General features: G+C 41.2%; 1 protein-coding gene across 2 annotated transcripts in view; it reads left to right on the top strand.

The window, feature by feature from the left end:
• The first annotated feature begins 626 nt into the window (after positions 1-626).
• Positions 627-20395, top strand: part of LOC127620093 (KH domain-containing, RNA-binding, signal transduction-associated protein 3-like) — a 169561-nt gene continuing 149792 nt past the window's right edge. For both annotated transcript variants that reach the window (XR_007967667.1, XM_052093191.1), the window contains exon 1: positions 627-936. Coding sequence is in view for 1 of the 2 variants with exons in the window: in XM_052093191.1 (XP_051949151.1) it covers positions 846-936 (91 nt within the window). In the remaining variant the exon portion in view is untranslated. The remainder of the gene's footprint in view (positions 937-20395) is intronic.

Below are 20395 nucleotides of genomic sequence, written 5' to 3'. Positions count from 1 at the left end.
TTGTGCATATACATTGTAATGCATTCTGGAATTGTCTTCTCTGCAAATGATACATCGAGGCCTCATCCAAATTTGGCCAAACCGAGATACCGCAAAGGGCCCATAAGGGTGCTTTACCTACCATTTGGAGCATCAGAAGCAGACCAATAATGCAATAAGTTGCTGTCTACATAGGCAGGTAGCTTTGCAACAGAGCCAATGTGGACTTCAAGTCCCTGTTTATCTGCAAGGAGGGATACACAAAATTTCTTCCCAACAGTTCTTCAGTTGCATGAATTTAATTTGAAAATCTCTGTAAATGAGTTGCTTATATGCATATCCAATTAAATCAATTACAGAAACTTTAAGTTAAATCAACCTGACTGACATCTTTTCAAAAAAGTTGTTCTGTTTGCAAAGATAACAACATTCGCGAGAAATTCCAGCACCTTGGACAGTTCCACATCCGCCACGCCCTCAGGGAATGATTGACATCTGTGCATCCGATATTTCTCGCCAAGCGGCGCCAGTCACAACCAATCAACGGAGGATCTGGAACTTGCAGTGGTTGCCTGTGGATACAACAGGGGGAGCTTCAAAGCTCTTGTTAACAGTTGACAGCGGCAGTCTGACTGCAGGGACGCATCGGTGAATTTCTTGCAGATGGAATAGAGGTTTGCAATTTGGACAGTAGTTATCTTCAACACAACTAAAGAACGAAAAAAAAAGATTAGAATTGCTTGGTTCTTTTCGCTTTTACGACTGGTCCGTGTCTCGTCTGGGTTGCTTTAGGACAAAAGCAGGGTATCTTGCATTTAATCGACAACAACTTTTACGATTTTGTTGGACCAAACGCACTGAGCGAGATGGATACCGACAAATATTTGCCAGAACTGATGGCGGAGAAGCATTCTCTGGACCCGTCCTTCCAGCACTCATTGCGGCTTCTTGATCAAGGTAAGTCACGCTGTCTCCCCTCTCTAACTCTACGGGGCGAACCTCGTACTTTTGTCTTTAGTTGCGCGACTTTGTGCATTTTGCGGGAAGATTTCGCTGCTTCAAAATGATTGAGAAGGGACATAACAGTCCGTGTAATTTGTGCATTCTTTACAACATCACAAACATTTGCTTATTGTCACACATTACTATATCAATATATACACAGGTATCCCAGTAAACACATAACGTTCCCCAAATGGTTGTGGGGATTCCAACTCCTAACGTTAGAGGAACGTGCTTTTAAGTTTAATTCTCTTATGAGGAAACACTAACCTTCCAAGATCGTCCTGGGTATCAAACATTATTTGGGCATCTGTTCGTTTGAATAGCTTACATAATTTAGTATGGTGACATAGGGATAGAGAGCGTAGTAGCCTACTAAGCGGACAAATATAGGCTACTATTTATTCCTAGCCAAAATTCACACCTGAGTGCTAAACGGTATTATTTACATCTTTTATCTCCTCGCGTGAAAGAACCTACAAATGAACTTCATGCCAAATCGGTTTCCCCTATACGGACTAGATTATTTCTAGTAGCCCGATCAAGCAACGTATACTGACAGTATATTTGTTTGAGTATTTTTCTGTTCTCGGCGAGGAATTAGGCGTTTTCATTCCTCAAGAGCACGAGCTCAATATTCCCCAAATAAGTGGAGCAGATTTGAATCCAGGGAGACGACTCATTAATTAATTCGTTTTAAGAGCGGCGCGTGGAACCGAGGGTGTTTCTCAATTCTAAGAAGGCAGAGAACGGACTTGTGTTCTTATGAAGACCGGTCTTGCCAAGCTACCTGGGAAGAACGAACTCTGAAGGACAGGAGGACGCGGAGCTTTGAGATGTGCTGTGATCTTCTTATTGCAATTAAGCACATTTGAATCCAGTAAGAGAACTACTGGCATTATCACACCAGTGACAGCATTAATGTAATCAAACCAGTGAGGTTTTAAAAGAATAAAGTATTTAAACATTAGTTTTCTCCATGTTTATTACTGTATTAAAAAGATACACCCAAATCAAAACAAATCAATGTCCTTCGTCTGCCACCGTAGTGTGGAGTTCTTGCACACAAGTCACCATCCCATGCATCCTCGATTTCAAGGACACATCTGGGTAATTTCCTACGTTCTCTGTACCTGCGTTCTTGCGGATTGGAATCGAACTTCGGCAGAGGATGATGACGTACAACGAGTCCACGAGAACGTGAGAACACAAAAGAACACACATTGAGAAAAAACCTGATTCTGTCTTTGATACTGTCAGACTAGAGGTCTGCGCAGACCTTACAATGAAACCCGAACCTGACCCACACCTGAGACCACGCCTGACCCTACCCGGCACAAGTGACACCGTCAGATTTTAAGCCTGAACCCGAAATTGCTTACTATCTAATTTCTTCTCCTAGCAAGTATTGTTGCAATATGCTATATTTTATGTAAGCATATAGGTAACATTTGTAACAGTACTGAAACAGTAAAAATGCACGGTATTAACAAGGTACGATAGCCCCTTAGTACACTTGAGCAGAAGGGGAAAAAAGCATTGACTTACCATTTATTTGCTGAAACTTCACTTGGTGCAGAACAATCTGGAATAAAATGAAACAATGCAACAGTCTTCTCAATGTAGCCTGAACTTGTTTTGCTTGTTGAATCTTTGTGACAACTGTACTAAAAATAATCTAGATGCCCTGAAAAGAATGAAACAGAGCGCAGGTGTCTCAACAAGCGTTTTTGAACATTTTGAACTCGACGTGGTGTTTAAAATGTGTCGGTCATGCGCAAAACACTGAAGAAAAAGTGAGACTTGGTGCAAATGTCAAAGACATTCGTCCAGCATGTGTTTGCATAGGAAATAATGGAAAAACAGAACAAATTAACGCAAAAACATGTTCAGTGTGAACGGCCCCTAACTCGTCCATTCGCACATGTCTGTGAGTGAGATCGTGTGCATGAAACAAGTTCGGTAAGCCTGTTTATTTTTTCATTCATACAAACCTGAACCCGACCCGAACACAAAGTCCTATTGAAAACTGACTCTTGGGTCCCGTCGGGCCCGGTTCGGGTTGCAGACCTCTCTGTCAGACTAGGCTGCAGTTAGTTGATTCGCTTGGATGGAAACAAGTATTTTGGGGCAAATCGAGCAATTCCACAATGAACGTAAAGTGTGTTCAACAGCCATTTCAAGTTTTTAGGAATGTTGTTTTTTGGCCTTCATTTAAAAAAAGATATCTTTTAAAGATTGACCAGTCTACTTAAATATGTTGTTAACACACAAAACAAACGAAAAGCATTCTTGCGGAAAAAAAAGCCAGATGGAGCGCAACGGAATGGAAAAAACACAGGCGCATGAAGGCTTGACATGCCGTCAGGCTCATAGTGCGACTCGCTAAAAAACACGCATTTTATTCCTTTAGCATTTTTTAATATTTGGTAAATACACAAATGTAGGAGTGACTGGGGCTAGTTGCCTCACGTTTAAAACCTCAGTGAATTTCTGTGTATACTCACACTTTAATGTTTTGGTTTTAAAAATACTAATGAACATTCACACCATTAGGCTATTGCTCAGAAAAAAAAAAGAAAAAAAAACTAAAGTTAATTTAACACATTTAACACACATCAGGGGTGGGGCCAAAAGGGTCCCAGGTGGTGGCTGCCACCATAAAAATTAGCTTTGCCACCCCCTTTGCCACCCCAACTTGGACCCGTTCATGTCCTGGAGACGATGTGCAACAGCTTAACCCATCTATGTTGCGCATGGTCCACCACCCCCCTGGTCAGACGGAATCCTCCACAAGACCACACCGCACAACCCCCCCCCCCCCAATCCCCCCTTCAGATGAACTTACTGGATGCCACCCTTAGTCGACTCTTGCCACCCCTTTACCACCCCTGGCAAAACATCCAAGACATGCCCCTGACACACGTTGACCTTTTCCAATAGGGTATGCTGTCACACTATATTGGCTAAGTTAACACAGTGGAAACCTGCCATTAAATATTATACACATTTATCACAGCAAACAATTTGTGAAACAGCAAAAAAAATTAAGATTAACACAGATAATCAAACATAGGTTTTGGCCAGCAATAAGTGTAATGAATATATTGTACAAAATAATACAACATAAAGCACTTGACATCATGGCATTTGTGAAAAATAAGCTTGAGAAAACAGCTGTTTGTGTAACTGGACTTTTGAGATATAGCGCTTGAGACGACTTTCCTGTTTAACTACCAGCCCCGGTGTCCACTATTTACCAATAATAATTAGAATATAAATGCAGACAGAATTCTACGTTTTAACAGATACAGGCTGATAACAGAACTGTAAATGTTGTTTTGATGTAGTGACACTAGGGATCACTCTTGGGAGACAGGGCTCCCCAGAGATGCAGGGGACAAAGCAGACAAAGAGCTGCTCAGAGCGTCTAAAGCTCTGTGTGCGATCCAAGTAGATACGCAAATCATGCCCTGGACATAGCAACAACAAGGCTGGGTCTGCCTCCTCCTGGGGTAGTGCTTGCAGGCTCACCACCTGATCCCTAAAAGGGGTCGTGGTAACCTTGGACACATCTCACATCTCATGGTCAAGACCACGTGAGAGTATTCCGGACTGAACTCCACGCAGGCGTCACTGACAGAGAATGGCTGCAGGTCCCCAACCTTTAACTCAACTGATTCTAGTGGCTCAAATGGGGCTCTCCGCAGGCCCAGCAGAACCACGGAGAGATCCCACGAGGGAATGAGGTGCGGCCCAGGAGGATTCAGCCTCTCAGCAACCTGATGATCAGTTTGTGCTTCCCCAGGGACTTACCGTCCACTGCGTTGTGGTGCACTGCTATAGCGGCCACATACACTTTCAAGGTGGAGGGGGACAGCCGCCCCTCCAGCCTCTCCTGCAGGAATGTAAGCACCAACTGACTGCGCATCTCTGGGGGTCATCAACTAGGGAAGAACACCAGTTTGCGAACAAACGCCACTTCAAGGCATACAGTTGTCTCGTAGAGGGAGCCCTTGCCTGAGTGATCATGTCTACCACCACTTCAAGGGACCTGACGTGGAAATTCCAGAGGTCTGGTCACGGGCGCCAGATGGTGCCCCATCCATGAGTGCAACTCGAGGCAGTTGATATGCCAATGCAGTCACAGCCCTGTTCAGGAGCCAGCGGCTGTGTGCCCGTTGCACACGGCGCCCCAGCCTAATTTGGACACTTGCTGAAAGGGGACCCCTGCCCACAGAAATGCAAGGTCTATCCAAGGCTGAACGTGTGTTGGCAGAACGTCATGATGGCCACGCGATTCGTGATGCGGAGCCATAACCATCTTGGGACTCGAGTCTGAGTTTGTGCGTGCACATCGGGTCTCAAGAGTGGGGCAGAATTAGCCATTCATCGAGATAATTAAGGATGCGGATGCCCACTTCCATTAGTGGGGCAAGGGCTGCCTCTGCGACATTCGTAAAGACACAAGGCAAAAGGGACAGATCGAAGGGGAGGATCTTGTACTGATATGCCTGGCCCTCAAAATCGAACCGCAGGAAGGGTCTGTGCCGAGGTAAAACCGAGATATGGAAGTACGCATCCTTCAGGTCTACTGCCGCAAACCAATCTTGATGCCGAATGAATGACAGAATGCGCTTCTGAGTCAGCATCTTGAACGGGAGTCTGTGCAGGGCCCGTTTAAGCACTTTCTTTGGCACAATGAAGTAGGAGCTGTAGAACCCCTTCTTCATCTCAGCTGGAGGGACCAGCTCTATCTTCTGCAGAAGGGTCATGATCTCCGCACAGAGGAGAAACTGACGCCATTGAATATGGGTGGGTGCCGGCATACTGAATTGCATAGCCAAGTCGGATCTTTCTGGTCAGCCAGCGCGACAGGTTGGAGAGTGCGAGCCATGCCTTCAAACTCTGAGCAAGGGGCACCATGAGTATGATCATGTTTGACATACCTGTGAGTGGGGCCTCACGGCGGAGAGGAGCAGGAACAGCCACATCGAGGAGCCTTGCATCCCGGGCTCATGGCTGTGCTGAGGGAAACATCAAAGAATTTACCAAGTGCGCGAAGGCTGAGTGCAAGCGTTCATAGTGCCCAGGCTGTGAGTGTTCGATGTCCGGCTGTAAACAGCTGTCGAAGCGCCCAGGGGAGAGGGGAGAAGGGGAGAAAGCCGCAGAAATGCACCATATATCCAACAGCATACACTTCTTGTTGTGAGGTGAATGGAACAGCAGTGAAACTTGCTACTCAACACCACAAAAATCTGAATGAGGGGTTACAAGCCAGCTCCTTTTATACCTGTGTGTCTGGGGGATTGGCATGCAAATTCCACTCGCCAATTCCCATCGGTCTTTTCTCAAAGATCAGATGTGTTTGGGGCTCCCAAGTGCGACTCCTAGTGTCACTAAATCAACACAACTTTGAGTGAGTGACAGATAGGGAACCCACGTGACTTACTGGGCAAAACAAGCTGGAGGGTCTGCAGCCAAAACCATGGAGTTTCAAATCTGGAGTACTGATGCATGAGAGGTTCTGTGTGTAGCTTTAGGGGTGGTGCAGCTGTTCTTTAATGAAAAATGCCTTATGCAATCGAATGTGAGTCCAGGCTGTTTGGTTTCACATTGCCCAAGGGTTTGACCGAAGATGTAGGAGCTCACACAATAAGGCCTATGTGGTTTAATAAAATATTTCTGCAGACTCAGCATAATGTTAAACATGTTTTTTCTGTGACACTGGGCATAAAGGAGACTGAGCTTCATTTCTAAAGACTACAGGGACTTCAATGGAACATGCAGGAAATAGTGTAAAGTCGAATCAGAAATGCGCACATTGTCTAAATTTTTTCACATGTGGAGTGATGCTGGATGATCAGTCCAATGCAATGCAATATTTTTTTATTTTATTAAAATGCATTAACTTGCTCTGCTTCTCAAATTACTTTTATTTTCTGCTTCATTCTGGTTTGTTGCTCACTTTTCATGATCAATTAATTTCTGATGGATAAATAACGTCATGGTTACTGTTGTAACCTCCGTTCCCTGAGGGAAGGAACGAGACTTTGTGTCGAATTAATTGACACAAGGGATCATCCTGGGACACCAAACGTACCTCTGAACCTTAGAAAAGGCCAATGTCAAGTTGGCAGACATAATTTGCATGCCCCACCCCGGACATACAGGTATAAAGGGAAGCGGGGCAGCGGGTGCTAGTCAGGATTTTACACTGAGGAGCTGAAAATAAGGTACGGCCGTTTACAGAGGTAGGTCTAGTGCTGTGGCAGGAAGGACACAACGTCTCGTTCCTTCCCTCGGGGAACAGAGGTTACAACAGTAACCATGACATTCCCCTTCTGACACTCACTCGACTTTGTGTCGAATTAAGTGGAAACACGCCGTAGATACAACAGCAATGCTTCTCACTGACAGAGGTTAGTGAAACAGTGGTGAACTTCAGCTTGCTTGTTGCACAACTGTTCGGCTCCGAAGAAAAATTCTGACTGGCACTCGCTACCCCTCTTCCCTTTATACACTTAATTCTGTCTGCCAACTTGACATTGACCTTTTCTCAGGTTCAGAGGTACTTTTGGCATCCCAGGAAGACCCCTTGTGTCACTTCATTCGACACAACGTCGAGTGAGTGACAGACGGGGTACATGGTCCACCCTTTATTTTATCTAGTTAAAAAGATTGAGAGATATTCAGAAGAAGAAAGCATTCTGTCACTATTAACTGTGATTTCGACAGTGAAATTGGTGTGAGAAAGTCAAAGAGTGACAACACACTTTCACACTTTCAGACTCTGCACTTATCATCTCTCTGCCCCACAAGCTCTCTCTTTCTCTTTAAGAAATGAGGTGGCCTTTTAGGAGGATGATAGCTGAGAGCTAGAAGCATGAAGACTGAAGGACATCAAATTTATACTTCTATTCAGTTCTTGGTCAGTTACTCTCACTGAATTGAAATTCCAATGAGAGAAAGAGACAGGGAACGAGAGAGAACGTTAAGCAAGCAAGCAAAAAAGAGACTGCTTCATAGGTTTATTCACTCGTTCATTAAGAAAGATCCAATTTGCAAGTAATTAGCTTACATCTGTGAATGTTTTATTGGCAGAAATCAGCATAGGACTCCTTGGGTTTGGAGACGTTTGTGCGGTTGCCAAATCTTCAGAAAAACTTGACACTCTTTTCTCTAGCGCACCACAGATGGCTTGTGATGTCATATTGAGAAGCTCTTATCTTAGAATCCTTAACTAAGTGATTTAATTGGCAGGGATAGAGAAAGAAAAAAGACCTTTCACACACACACACACACACACACACACACACACACACACACACACACACACACACACACACACACACACACACACACACACTGTTTGCAGTACCACACACACACCGCTAAACAAATCTCCACTGGCTGGAAACCGATGCGGTGGGACTTTTGTTAAACTAAGACACACCAACAGTGAGCAATCTCCTAAATCCTGCATTTTTTTTCTTACATAATTGCTTTAGAGATGTCTTTTTTAAGAGTCTGTGAGGCACTAATTAGGTATTTAGTGTAATTACACACCAGTAATCTAAAAACCAACCCATAATTGAGGCTTAAAATTGTTACATTTAATGCACCAATAAAGACAATAGAAAACACTCATACCTGAGCTTGCATTTAATACTGTAGTTATGTACAGTATATAGCTTGTTCACTCACATATAGGCATATGTATTTTTCAATGTGCATGTATTTAATGTAGGTACGGATGCACTGAAACAAAATTTCTGATATCCGATTGTTTCGAACATTTACAGATACCGATAGTTTTATGGTTCTGCATTTTTATGCCACCTTGTTTCAAATCACTGATACTTAATTTTACAGCTTTGATAGAAATGTAAATAATGATGTTAAATGGCTTTACATGTCTTCCAAAGCACTAAAACAACAAAGCAAATATTGAATTGACATTATCTGAATTCTGAATGAATGTCTGATTGTTCATTTCTCTGCCCCCTTTTGACAGGAAATAGTCGTCCCTAATCATCATCTGTTTTTAAACAATCGGCCAATGTCCGATAGTGCAGATAATTGCTTTTATTGGAAATGATGTTTGACCGATATATATCTCGAAGTAGAGCTGAATGTCGCCAACTACATCATGATACGATAAACATCACGATTCAGTATATGGAGTGGTGATGGCGTAGTGGGATAAATCACATAACTGGTAATCAGAAGGTTGCTGGTTCGATCCCCACAGCCACCACCATTGTGTCCTTGAGCAAGGCACTTAACTCCAGGTTCCTCTGGGGGGATTGTCCCTGTAATAAGTGCACTGTAAGTCACTTTGGATAAAAGTGTCTGCCAGATGCATAAATGTAAATATATTGCAATGTTTCACAACATCATTGTGAATCGTGAAATAGATCCAGTGTCGTCAGCATCATGTGGTTGACGTCTTTTGTCCAGTACTTCAGAACTGCATTGAGAAATCGACAAAAGACAACTTGCTTTTTCATTAATTGAACTATTGTAAATTATATCAGTGAGACAATTCAATATTGTGAGAAAAAGAATCACGATATTTGATTGTGGCAGCATAGCTGTAGCGTATAGCAAGAAATCTGGATGTGCGGGAGTTTACATGTGGTAGTTTATATTATATATACACTCACCTAAAGGATTATTAGGAACACCATACTAATACTGTGTTTGACCCCCTTTGCCTTCAGAACTGCCTTAATTCTACGTGGCATTGATTCAACAAGGTGCTAAAAGCATTCTTTAGAAATGTTGGCCCATATTGATAGGATAGCATCTTGCAGTTGATGGAGATTTGTGGGATGCACATCCAGGGCACGAAGCTCCCATTCCACCACATCCCAAAGATGCTCTATTGGGTTGAGATCTGGTGACTGTGGGGGCCATTTTAGTACAGTGAACTCATTGTCATGTTCAAGAAACCAATTTGAAATGATTCGAGCTTTGTGACATGGTGCATTATCCTGCTGGAAGTAGCCATCAGAGGATGGGTACATGGTGGCCATAAAGGGATGGACATGGTCAGAAACAATGCTCAGGTAGGCCGTGGCATTTAAACGATGACCAATTGGCATTAAGGGGCCTAAAGTGTGCCAAGAAAACATCCCCCACACCATTACACCACCACCACCAGCCTGCACAGTGGTAACAAGGCATGATGGATCCATGTTCTCATTCTGTTTACGCCAAATTCTGACTCTACCATCTGAATGTCTCAACAGAAATCGAGACTCATCAGACCAGGCAACATTTTTACAGTCTTCAACTGTCCAATTTTGGTGAGCTCTTGCAAATTGTAGCCTCTTTTTCCTATTTGTAGTGGAGATGAGTGGTACCCGGTGGGGTCTTCTGCTGTTGTAGCCCATCCGCCTCAAGGTTGTGCGTGTTGTGACTTCACAAATGCTTTGCTGCATACCTCGGTTGTAACGAGTGGTTATTTCAGGCAAAGTTGCTCTTCTATCAGCTTGAATCAGTCGGCCCATTCTCCTCTGACCTCTAGCATCAACAAGGCATTTTTGCCCACAGGACTGCTGCATACTGGATGTTTTTCCCTTTTCACACCATTCTTTGTAAACCCTAGAAATGGTTGTGCGTGAAAATCCCAGTAACTGAGCAGATTGTGAAATACTCAGACCGGCCCGTCTGGCACCAACAACCATGCCACGCTCAAAATTGCTTAAATCACCTTTCTTTCCCATTCTGACATTCAGTTTGGAGTTCAGGAGATTGTCTTGACCAGGACCACACCCCTAAATGCATTGAAGCAACTGCCATGTGATTGGTTGATTAGATAATTGCATTAATGAGAAATTGAACAGGTGTTACTAATAATCCTTTAGGTGAGTGTATTTAAAACTCCCTTTACACAAAGGGATGAGAGGATACAGAAGAATTCCTTTGTCCCATATCTCTTCCAACTTAATAGAAAATGAGGGAAACTAATTCTTGTGCAAATTTCCAAGGCCCTGAGCACAGCATGTACTGTGTAAGATGGTCTATAAGATACTTTTAAAATTCATGAATAGACACTGATTCCTTCTATGATACAGAGATCTGTTAAAAAAAATAAAAAATGTGCCCTCTGGTCTGTGGCTGTATGCCGACTTACTAAACCACCCACCAGCAAACAGAAACAGCGCCTGGCAATGCATGAAATCCTGATAAACACATAAAAGCGAGAGAGAGAGAGAGAGAGAGCGAGAGAGAGAGAGAGAGAGAGAGAGAGAGAGAGAGAGAGAAACTGAGTTTAATGGCACTTGATTGAGATTATTATCACTGTCTCTCTTTTGCTTTAAGCATCATTAATATATTTGCTTCTGTGTATGGATGGCTGTGGACAGGCATTTCTAACATTATAGTTCAGGTGAGTACAGTACAGTATAAGAAAAACCAAACTGCAGTCAGCTCTCAAGAGAATAGCTGTTAATAACCCTTGAATGCATGACATCCACTTCAGTGGACAGATTTTTAAAAGCCATTTTTAAGCACTCAGGGAGTGATGTTACATCCAAACCACCATGGTTTATTAATTTGACCCTTTTAATAATAATTCTATAGGAAATGTTTTTGATATGTCTTTGTGTTTTTTATTTATGACAACATAAATTTTGCATGGCTGACGAAATTTCTTCCATTGCAGTGTACAGATGTGTGACTTCATTTTGAAAAATAGTTTTTTTTGGCTAAATTCACTAAACAGTTGCGCCACATTTGTGGGAAAACGCAACTTTTTCTCTATGTTTTTTCTCTATGTTTGGGGGTGGCTGTGGCTCAGTTGGTAGAGTGGGTCGGCCACCAATCGCAGGGTTGGTAGTTCGAATCCTGGCCCACACGGCTCCACATGCCGAAGTGTCCTTGAGCAAGACACTTAACTCCAGGTTGCTCTGGGGGGATTGTCCCTGTAATAAGGGCACTGTAAGTGGCTTTGGATAAAAAAAGTCTGCCAAATGTGTAAATGTAAATGACAGGGAAAATGGTTATATCTAAAAACGATGACATGTTTGTTGTAATGTGATGCAGTCGTGTGATCTATTCAACCCAAAACAATCAAGATGGTGGCCCATGCTGTAGTGCCATTGTTGTGCCTGTTATTCACTTTGATAGCATTGTTAAAGATATGTTACTTTGAACAACCTTTGCATTCCTTCAAAGGTGACAATAAGTTAATACGGAATTACTGTCCGGCGATGGAACACAAGGACATTTGCATTTCAGACCGTACATGGAACGACGATTTAGGGGATTTAAGACTTTTTATACGTTTCTGTGTGGACGAGCAACTTTTGGAAAACGCTTGAAATGGCAGTGTGGATGGAGAGCATTTCGAAAATGAAAACACCGTTTTCAAATATATCTCGATTAATATGGACGTAGCCTATTCCCCTAACCACTAATTCAGTTTACCCAGGTGCTAAATGCACTGAAATAGGACTGTTCAGTGAATGTCTTTCTATTAAGTGCAAAAACACCCACTTTCTATTTACAGAATTCACCTTTTGCACAAAGCTCAGTGCTATTTGCCTTGTGCAGTGCGTCTTAATAAACGATCAGTTAATTCTTAGAGAATACCCCTTCTGATTTTATTTAATCTTTTATTGTTAAATGATTCATACATCAGAGGGATAGAGACTATAAGATTTACACTACAAATGAATGTATAGCAAACTAAACAAGAGAATGCTGTCCTGATTTCTGCACAATTTGATGTGGATTGCTTTGTTTTCCTGAATCGGTTTGCCTTTGCCAAGCACTCATATTCTTATATTCTGTTTTTTGTCATATTTCACACTGTCACTGCTTGATCCAGCTTAGGCAGCTAATGACATGTGCTTATTACAGGAAGTCTTTTTGCTGAAAGGATTTGTTTAGTCATGTGGCAATGTGCTGTGTCTGTCTGCCTCACTTGTTCTCTTTCACCTTCTCTCTGTGTGAAATGAGAACTGTTTCCTGAGAGACTCAAATGGTTCCTTATAAAATCTAATGACTGGTTGTTAACTGCAGTCAACACATATTGATTTTACCCTTAACGTTTGATTAAGGTTTGTAGTTACGTCAACAGAAATGACTAGATGCTGTAATTTACAGGGTGCTCTGGTTTATTTCGCCGGTGTGCTAGGAGATCACCTAAATAGCTAATTAGTGCAGTGTTTGGGAAACCTGTCTGAAAATCTGCAGAAATAACACACTTCACCTTTAACTATCAATAACTTTTAGAAACACAGTAAGTTAAGAATCAGGCTTCTTAAAAGTTATTGTGTAAAAATACAATAGTTATTATTTAATAGTTATTATTTAAAAAGCAGCCCATGCATGTCTGGCCTGACATTGTTTTAACAATCCATTTGCTGTCCGAATTTGCAAACATGCGAAAGATGTTCCGAGAATAACTCATTCTCGTTATTTCTTGGCTCTTCTACAGGTGTAATCATCTCCAGCAGGCCTTGCATGATAGGGTGGATGATTTTAAAGCACCGTTGGAAAACATGCCACACTCGTCATTTTCTTTTGAGGCTTGAAAGAAAAAAAGCAGCAGTTTTTGTGTCTACGTTTGTCAGTCTCAGCAGTTTCCACGTGGGGCTTTCTCAGGTCAACTCTAAAAACAAATGAGCCTAGAATCTCAGACGCAGAGCAGTGATTCCGACACCACGGGTCAGGGATAATGAGCCGGAGCGTGTAACTGTGAAATACTGTCTCTGCGTGTTTGAGGAAAAGAGCCTCTCTGTTTCCCCTCCCTCCTGTTCTGTCTTGCCCTTGAGAGCTGGAAATCCATAGCGTGATGTGTAGCACTTTCAACGGATAACCCGTGACTACCCATAATCCCCCTCTGCTGCAGTGGTTTCCACTCATTAAGAATAGATCTCCAAAAATGAAAATTCTGTCATCATTTATCCACCCTCATGCCATTTTAAACCAATATGTCTTTCGGTTTTTTGTCTTGTTTTCCAGTAAAAGGATCTAAATGTCCTCAAAAGAAGCCAAATTTACTTGAGAAAAAATTTGTGAAAGATAACAAGAGCATACATTGTAAATTAAAGGAACGTTCCGGGTTCAATACAAGTTAAGCTCAATTAACACAACTTTTTGCATAATTTTGATTACCACAAAAAAAAAAATGTCGACTCGCTCCTCGTTTATTCAAAAGTAAAAAGCAGTTACATTGAGGCACATAAAATGGATGTAAATAGGGCCAGTCCATAAATGCAAAAATACACATAGTTTTAAAAGGATAACCACAAGATGTAAACACACTAATACTTAATCGCACTAAAATCATGTTAACACATAAAATTGTATATCTTGTGGCTATACTTTTTAAACAATGTGTATTTTAATGTTTATGGACTGACCCCATTCACTTCCAGTGTAAGTGCCTCACTTTAACCCCAATTTTTGCTTTATTTTTTAAATAAACAAAGTGACTATTTGCACCCAGGTGTAAATAGCACCTGCCACACAGCACAGCTTTTTACACCCAAATATGCTATTAGAAAAATAGTGGCCTGGGGCATAACACTGGTGCAAATGTGCGTTTTCGATTCTGAATTTGATACACTCTTTTTCCCATTCTGTTTCCTGTCCCCATTCTTAATAGTTTCATTAATACTTCTTATAAAAATACATACAAATGAATATAAATGTAGTTTTACTATAATAACATTGTAGTAACCAAGTTTTTTGGCAGAAGCCATAGTTTTGATGCAGTTAACCATGGTGTTATTAGAGGTCTGCACGGGCCTTAAAATGAAACCCAAACCTGACCCGTACTGTGTGGTCCGACCTTACCAGGCCTGAACGATAACATCAGATTATAAGCACAAACCTGACTTGTACCCAAAACTGCTCACTGTCTTTATAATTTCTTTTCCTAGCAAGTACTGATGCAATAGGCTGTATTTTAAGTAGGCATTGTACGCAACATTCGCAAGTTCTTTTTAACTTGACACAGTGTCTTAAAATGTGCTGGTCCTTTGCTAGACTCCATCAGAATCCAGCAATAGGAAAACATTGCAGATGTTCGCAGATGAAAAACATGTTCGTTGTGAACGACTCTTAACTCGTCTGTTCGTGTGTGTCTGTGAGTGAAAGCATATGCGTGAAACAAGTTCGGTAGGCCTGGTTATTTTTCATCAATTGCGAAACCGACTCGAGCCCAAAGTCCAACTTGAAAAACTGACCCGAATCCGGCCCAAAGCCTGATGGGTCTCGGGTCCTGTCAGGCCCGGGTCAGGTTGCAGATCTATAGTGTTACTACAGTAATATGGTGTTAATATAGTAACCATGTTTAATTTTGTGTTTACAATTATTGTACTACAAAATACCATGGCAATGGACACTATGGTTACTATAGTGAAATCATGGGTAATTTTGGTAAGAGAAGGTTAGGGTTAGGTTTAGGTGTTGGTGTAGGGTGTCTGTGGGACTCTGCAGTGATGCCCCTATATATTATATATATATCAATCATTAAAGTTTTTAATCAATTACATGGTGTCCCGATTAATTAATTGCGATTAATCGCATTTAATCGCATATACAAATATTTGCTGAGAAAACCACTCATATAAATATAATTCAGTATATAATGATGAAATAATGATACATACTATATATAATATATGTATTTCAGTATTGAATTAGGAGTACACACCGTAAATAGCATCTACTTTTATTTGCACCTGGGTGCAAATAGCATCTGCCTTATTTTTATTTTATTTTATTTGTTTTGGAGGAAATCAACATTATGCCACTAATGCTGTTAATTGAGCTTAACTTGTATCAAATCTGGAACATTAATTTCTCGTTTTTAGCTTCACAGAATTTTGTTAGATTCATTGTTGTACCAAGAAAAGAATTGTTTGCCGTGCTGTTGTTTGCACATCTGCATATTTTCCTCTGAATCAGTGCAGAAAATGCAAATCTTCTTCCGTCTGGGGCTTCTTATAGCTTCAGAAGTCTTGGAATTCTGTGAAACACCACCATAATTAACATTTTTGTGGATCTGTTCCTTTAAATAATGCAAATAACGCTCCTTGTGTATCAGTGGAAAAGCTTTGGTGCAACCCGTAGACTGGTTCAAAAAGCTAAACGATCTTTATTGTCCATCTACACTCAGTGTTCCCTACTTACAATAGGGAGCTTAAGGGGAGGCTGTCAGGCAACCCATCAAATCTACGGCACTCTAACGTTAATCTAGGCCACTAGTCCACCCCTATGGTACTCCCCTCTTCAATTATACAGTATTAATCTTTTACTGCTGCAGGATGTTAACGCATCGCTCACAATAGCACAGGACGGTGCAACAGCAGCACTGGATAACAGAGGATTAGAGAGAGAGAAAGAGAGACTCTGTTAATCAGTATCTCTTTGTGCTCCTGGCTACAGTTTGAATAAGGCAGCACTCCTCCGTGGGGAGAAAGTTATTTATGAAGGACTGGAGCAAAATTAAATTTCAAAAGGAAGAGAGAATGCAAAAGGAGAACGAAATGGGAGGATTAAATTGGAATTGTAATGGGTAAAAAAATAGAAGAGAGAGTGCAAGGGGGAAACAAGCAGGACAGATATGAAACAAATAAACCAGGAATGAAAGACAAAGAGCGATGTTAGTATGTATGTAAATACGACGACTCTTCATATTGCTTGTGTTTGCTGTCTGACTGAAGATGCCCCCCAGATATAGATGACATGATGGAGATGCAATGTGATTCTTTAAACGAATCAGTCAAAAAGACTTGAATCAGTCTTGTGAACCATTGACTGAATCCATCAGAACTGCTACAGAATGAAACAAATAGTTCACCAGTATGCTGTAATTTTTAATCATTGAACAGTAAATACGTATTTTTAAAGACTAGTAAATAATGACAGACTTTTCTATTTTTTGGGTGAACTATGACATCTAACTCACTTAATGAACCCCAAGTCACTATAACATTCATAACATATCTCTGACTCGTATAACAACTGTAAGTCTTGTTGAAGTTACACATTCACAATACTCTTTGTGAGAAAGGGCATATGAATAAAAGTAAATAACGAAATATAAATAAACAGTATGTTGCTAAAAATGGTGAATTTTGAAAAGAGTGCAGTTTTGTTTTCTGTGTTGATGTATTTCCTATTGAAACAGGAAGTTTGGGCGTGACATTTCAAAGGGCTCCTTTTGGCTTTAGTAACATCCCAGCCATTGACAATGAGTGCATCTATATGCACACCAATACAATGATAACTACCAAAACGCTGCTTACTCCAAAAATCAGACAAGCAACCTCTTTGCAACCTGAACTTGTTCAGAATGTTAAATCTTTGTGATACCTTTGCTAAAAAAAACAATCTAGACACGGTTCAAAGACTGATACAGAATGCAGGTGTCTCTTCATGCATTCTTATTAACTTGACACAGTGTCTAAAAATGTGGCAGTCCTCCGTGAGACACTGAAGAAACAGTGAGATGCATTGCAGCAGGTATGGACAATCGTCCAGCGCATGTTTACACAGGAAAACAATGGCAAAACAGAGCAGATGCAGGCAAAAACACGTTCGGTGTGAACAGCCCCTACATCCATTTGCATGTATCTGTGAGTATAGGATGGCCTATATATTTTTTTTCATAAATTGCAAACCTGAACCTTACTTAAAATCTCAGCTGTCCCAACCCCAGCGGCTTCTAACGTGAACCGCTCCAAGAGCGCTGACAACAGCGAATTCGCTCGTGTACACAGAAGAACACGTCACCCCTCAAGCATGTTTTGCGGAGCTTTCTTACCGGGGCAGTTTGCGTGGTGGTTAAAAACGCTACTGGAAACATCAATAACTTAAGTCAACTTTTAAAAGTATGTTCCCCAACTCTGCTTACTACGCAAAGTCATTTGTAACTGAAAATGTTGAATATATCGAGACAAAAATCGAATTTACTATGCATCAGGGATATTTAAACTAATATGACGGATGAAATAGACCATGATGGAAATTGTGCTACAACTCAGTCCATCACATATTTGTTGCGCATCCTGAAAAGCTGCCACTAAGCACTTGCGTTTCAATGGGAAAAAAATCTGAAAAGACAGAGAAGAACACAAGTGAGGGGAGAAGTCTCTATTCGCCTTTTATCCATACGAAATACAATGTGAAAAGAACGAAACGTCAGCCCAAAGAGAGTCATAAAAAAACGATCTTGACTTTAGGGAATTAGGCTACACCTGGACACAGCAGGAGGACTGAAAAGTGTGAAGTTTAGTAGTATTATTTAATTTAATATAATGTTATCTGTACTTCAGGTAGGCAAGGAGGTATTGCCCCAAGTGAAGGAGTTCAAGTACCTCGGGGTCTTGTTCACGAGTGAGGGGACAATGGAGCAGGAAGTTGGCCGGAGAATCGGGGCAGCGGGGGCGGTATTGCACTTGTTCTATCGCACCGTTGTCACAAAAAGAGAGCTGAGCTGAAAGGCAAAGCTCTCGATCTACCGGTCAATTGTTCCTAGGGAGTCAGTTGAGGTGGTTTGGGCATCTGGTAAGGATGCCCCCTGGCCGCCTCCCTAAGGAGGTGTTTCAGGCACGTTCAGCTGGGAGGAGGCCTCGGGGAAGACCCAGGATTAGGTGGAGAGATTACATCTCCACACTGGCCTGGGAACGCCTCGGGGTCCCCCAGTCAGAGCTGGTTAATGTGGCTCGGGATAGGGAAGTTTGGGGCCCCCTGCTGGAGCAGCTGCCCCAGCGACCCGACTTCGGATAAGCGGTTGAATATGGATGGATGGTTATCTGTTCCTTAATGTTTTTATTTTATGTTGTTGTATTTAATTTTATGGGCATTATTGAATTTGTTAATATTACCATTTATGAAACGTATTAAACACATTCAATGTATTTAATTAATGACATTACATTTATTTCACTCATAATTACAAAACTATTATTTTCCAACAAACTCTGACTTAATCTGACTTAATCTTGAACCACCAAAGTTTTGGCACCACTCTGAGTAAACTCGAGAGACTCTTTTGCATGAAAAACCCAGAAGATCAGCAGTTACAGAAATACTCAAACCAGCCCATCTGTTACCAACACTCATGCCATAGTCCAAATCCCTGAGATCACATTTTTCCCCCATTCTGATTTGATTGTGAACTTTAACTGAAGCTCCTGACCCGTATATGAATGATTTTATGCACTGCTGCCACACGATTGGCTGATTAGATAATCGCATGCATAGGTAGGTGTACAGATGTTCTATGGAGTTAGAATCATGCCAAAACATCACACACACACACACACACACACACACACACACACACACACACACACACAAAACGTGTTTTACTCACACCCAATGATTCACAAACAAACTCAGTGTGGTTTGCAAATACAAAACATCACTCACAAACTAATGCATTTTGTTCTGCAAATAAAAAACGTACCTATCAAACAAATACAGTATGTTTTACATATACATAGAAACGTATTTCTTCAATGACAAAAATATCCTCCAAGTACAAACTAAAATCTTTCAAGTACAAAAAAAAATTCTACAAGTACAAAACAAAATTCTACAAGTACGAAAAACTGTCACGTGAATTTTTGGCACTAATTTTCCGCCTTGCTGATCCACACACAAATGCCTTCAGATCCACACACATGCTAGTAAATTGTCATGTAATTCGCACTCCACAACATCAGGTGGCGCTGTTACCGATTTTCTTGGCGCCGCCACGGACATGGAAAGAGAAGAGAAGAAGAAATGTTAGCGTGGGTAGTGTGTTTTGAACAAGATGAGTGGCCAACAGGTGAGTTTGCAGTCGTTGCTGGTGAAAAATCAAATGTTAACTAACTAAACTCCAGAATGCAGCCAGTTTGGTTCTCTTTAATCTTTTTTTTTGCCATCTTTTTGACACCTTCAAAACCTTTTATTTCAACATTTTCCCCGATCTGACCACGTTGCATTGTCTCCTGGGTTGTTTGTTGTCAGTTAAACAAAGTTATTGTATTTTTTTTTTTTACCCCCCAGATGTTTTAAGATTGTATTCACACTACAATAAAAATAATACAATCTACATGTCTTTGGTTTGAACATTCATTATGATATTAAGAGAGCTGAAAGTCCGCTGCTAGCACTGCTTGAGGAAAGCTATGCTTCCTGCTGGTCTGATTTGATTAAACAGAGAAAAATCAAACATGAGACAACCTCACTGATTCTGAAATATTTATTTGGTTTCAGTGTGAAAAGAAATGATAGGCCTATACTGTAACATCTCTTACAAATCAGTTATTAGCAGGGGCACTATTCTGTAAATAAGTGTTCTTTTTGTTACCCAAATGTATGTAGAGAATGTGAGAGTGTATTTGTGCTACAATTGCATCGAATCAGGTCCTTTGCTGAGTACGTTTTATTG

The sequence above is a fragment of the Xyrauchen texanus genome, chromosome 26 (genome assembly GCF_025860055.1).
Source record: "Xyrauchen texanus isolate HMW12.3.18 chromosome 26, RBS_HiC_50CHRs, whole genome shotgun sequence".
NCBI classification, from domain to species: Eukaryota; Metazoa; Chordata; class Actinopteri; order Cypriniformes; family Catostomidae; genus Xyrauchen; species Xyrauchen texanus.
The sequence above is the reverse complement of the archived record's forward strand: the minus strand, read 5'-3'. Positions and strand labels throughout refer to the sequence as shown.